This window comes from Pezoporus wallicus, unplaced genomic scaffold (genome assembly GCF_028554395.1).
Source record: "Pezoporus wallicus isolate ANWC-B61680 ecotype Strahan unplaced genomic scaffold, APGP_CSIRO_Pwel_v1 contig_5524, whole genome shotgun sequence".
Classification (NCBI taxonomy): Eukaryota; Metazoa; Chordata; class Aves; order Psittaciformes; family Psittacidae; genus Pezoporus; species Pezoporus wallicus.
In genome coordinates this window covers 2,102,746-2,105,969 of record NW_026636622.1, presented here as the reverse complement: position 1 = coordinate 2,105,969, position 3,224 = coordinate 2,102,746, and the positions used below count along the sequence as shown (strand labels likewise).

The 3,224-nt window shown below is 40.0% G+C and overlaps 1 protein-coding gene across 1 annotated transcript; it reads left to right on the top strand.

Annotated features, from left to right (window-relative positions):
- On the top strand, window positions 1–1,772 carry LOC130594813 (neuropeptide Y receptor type 4-2-like). The gene has a single exon (XM_057400994.1). It carries the CDS (start codon window positions 53–55, stop codon window positions 1,184–1,186), a length of 1,134 nt encoding a protein of 377 aa, XP_057256977.1. The 5' UTR covers window positions 1–52; the 3' UTR covers window positions 1,187–1,772.
- Window positions 1,773–3,224: the final 1,452 nt, after the last annotated feature.

The following is a 3,224-nucleotide window of genomic DNA, read 5'->3' as shown; positions in this document are numbered from 1 at the left end:
CCCAGATTCTTTTTGATTATCATTTTTTTGGATAAATATTTTGGGGTTCAAGATGAATAAGACAAAGGCTGTTAATGAGGGCTTTCCTTTCCTGAGCAGTAAGAACTCGAGCTCAAATCGAAGCTTCCCTGTGCACATTTCTAATCAGTGCAGGAACATCACTGACCTTACTGTCTTTCTGGCCACCTCTTACAGCCTGGAGACCGTCCTAGGCATTGTGGGAAACATCTGTCTGATTGCTGTCATTGCCAGACAGAAGGAAAAGGCCAATGTCACCAACATCCTAATTTCCAACTTAATAATTTCAGACTTGTTTATGTGTCTTGTCTGTCTGCCTTTCACCGTTGTTTACACCATGATGGACTATTGGATATTTGGGGAAGTCATGTGCAAAATGACCTCTTTCATTCAGTGCACATCTGTGACAGTGTCAATCCTTTCCCTTGTCCTTATTGCTCTGGAAAGGCACCAGCTCATCATAAACCCAACTGGCTGGAGGCCAAGTATCTCCCAAGCTTATTTAGGAATTGGAGTAATTTGGACTTTGGCATGTCTCATGTCTCTGCCCTTTCTGACCACGTCCATCTTGTCTAATGATTTGTATGAGCAGCTCTCACACATCCTGAATTTTTCCACTGACAAGGCTATCTGCATTGACTCGTGGCCTTCTGAGCAACAGAGACTTATCTATACTACCACTTTACTGCTCTTGCAATACTGCATACCACTGTTCTTCATTATACTTTGCTACCTGCGCATCTACTTACGTCTACAGAAGAGAAAGGACATGTTTGAGAAAAGTGAATATAGCAACCGAGCAGTTCAGCTGAGAAGGATAAATATTTTGTTAGGATCCATGGTTGCTGCATTTGCTGTTTGCTGGCTACCACTGCATGTTTTCAACACCATCATGGACTGGAATTACAAAATCATTTCACCTTGCCACCACAATCTGATTTTCTCATTGTGCCACCTGGTAGCTATGGCTTCCACCTGTGTCAACCCTGTTATCTATGGTTTCCTAAATAGCAACTTCAAAAAAGAAGTGAAGTCATTGATTTTGAGCTGCCAGCATAATTCAGTAACTGCATCAATAGAAGAATATGATCATTTACCTTTATCCACCATGCAGACTGAAATTTCCAAGGGCTCACTGACATTAAACTGCAGGCATAATTCTATCTAGCTACTAGTAAACATTTCAGAGGGGTGCCCTGATGCTACATACCAATTATTACCTGCAGGTATAAAAAGCAACTCGTGATACCATAGCTGAGATGTGAAGCGGAACCCATTACTGCCTGATTTTTGGAAGAACAGGCAAAGGAAGGTCATGAATGTATACAGTAGCTCCTATGGTACACAAGTTTTCATGTTGTTAAGATGGTAAAGACATTGAGGAGACTGGTCTGATGTATATGTGACTGCTCTAAGAGATCAGTGACTAAGCTGTGGCTGCATATAGTCTGACATGGGCTTCACCAGCTAAGATCACATCTCCACCATGGTTGCAGTAGAATTCCAGACTTCCAGTTTCAGCATTGCAGGCAGCCAAAAGCTGTATTAGAGAAGACTCTTCTGGTTTTTCAGTGTTAGATTTTTATGCACAGCTGACACCAGTGGAACAGAGACTTGTAAATATATGGATTTTTGTTCTTTACCAATTCTCACAGCCCATTCGTTAGGTAACAGTAATCTTTCAGCAGATCTAGTTCACATCAAACAACTAGATGTTCATAAGAAACTTCTCTCTCTGTCAAATTGGCTCGATAATACCCGTTTCCTTTTCAAGTAGGGGCACAGAACAATGACCCTGGTATGTAAAGACAACTTATTTTTTGAGGGATGATGAAAAATGAAAATGTTACTCAGTGGATTAAACTCTTAAAATGCATTTAGATGATGCTGAGAGCTATATTTAAGCAAATGAAAAACAGTTGTAAAACTACATAGAAATGAGTCTGCTTGACTTTGCAATTTCTGCTTCTTGTCAGTCACAAAACTCTGCTAAAACTGCGTATCATGACTGTGCAAGGCAGTTGGATTACTGGAGTTGTTCCAGGTCTTGGTAGCAAGATGTCACTTCTGCTTCAGTAGCTCTTTGATACCTTAATTGCAAAGTATCTCATTCACAAGGTGAAGATGGACATGAAAACATGTTTGTAGAAGCAGGTACACTTCCACAGAAATATGCATATGCCTGGAGGCTTTCGATTTCCTGTTGAAATAAAGCCAGATGTCAGATACCAGTCCCACTTGCTGGCATTGGCAATAGAGACGGAACTGAAATTCCAACTAATCAGTAGGAGATCAATGAAAATACACAAGTGGAATCCAGGTCAGGTTGAAGCCAAGCTACATGTAAATAGGTAGTATTGTCAGTTATTGTCACTAAAGTGAGAGTCATGTTTCTTCACGTGTAGTATTTTTACTCTTTGTCCACAAAACCTACAAACCATAAACTCAGTTTAACCTCTGGAGCCAGAGACTTTGCTCAGTGACTATTAAGAAACCAGGATGTTATGATAAACAGTTGTTACTCCTTGTAATCAATAGGTCTGCATTGATTTGAAACTCTCCAATGTATAGTTATGCAGACAGATAGAAATCCCTTAGCTGAATGTTCTCCAATTAAACAAATCAGTAAATAGGAGAGGAAAAACTTCTTCCCATGCAATATGGGTGCAGGACAGAGTATCTGAAAACAAGCGCGTTACCTTGTGCTACAAGGTAGCAAGAGCTATCAACAGGTATGAGACCATACCCTCAGCTGGCAGAAACAGGACTTAATCCATTGCCACAAACCGAGTGCACAGGAATCAGTGGCAAAACTTCAAGTTTGGACTTGAATTCTTGTGTGCAGAGTTTTAAGGCAGAAGTGGTTTTGATTCAGCCGCCTTTCTAATTCTGTGCAGAACCTGTATCTCTCAGTAAGAGAATTCACATATGATTACATTTTGTATCTTCCTCAAACACCTGGCAAAATATTTCTGCTTCTTTCAAATGGACTTCTGCTTTCTTTTTTTCTTTGTTACTTGCAGAATGATGATAAGTAATTTCTTTTGATGTGTTGTTATGCAATGTTATTTCAAGGCTGGACATTAAGTCTTAGAAACAGAACAAAAGGACTCTTATTTTATATGCAGCTTGAAATTTGCTACTGTAGCTGAAATCAGAGCTGATACAAACCCGCAATGCTGAGTAGTACAGTAACTCCTCCTCAT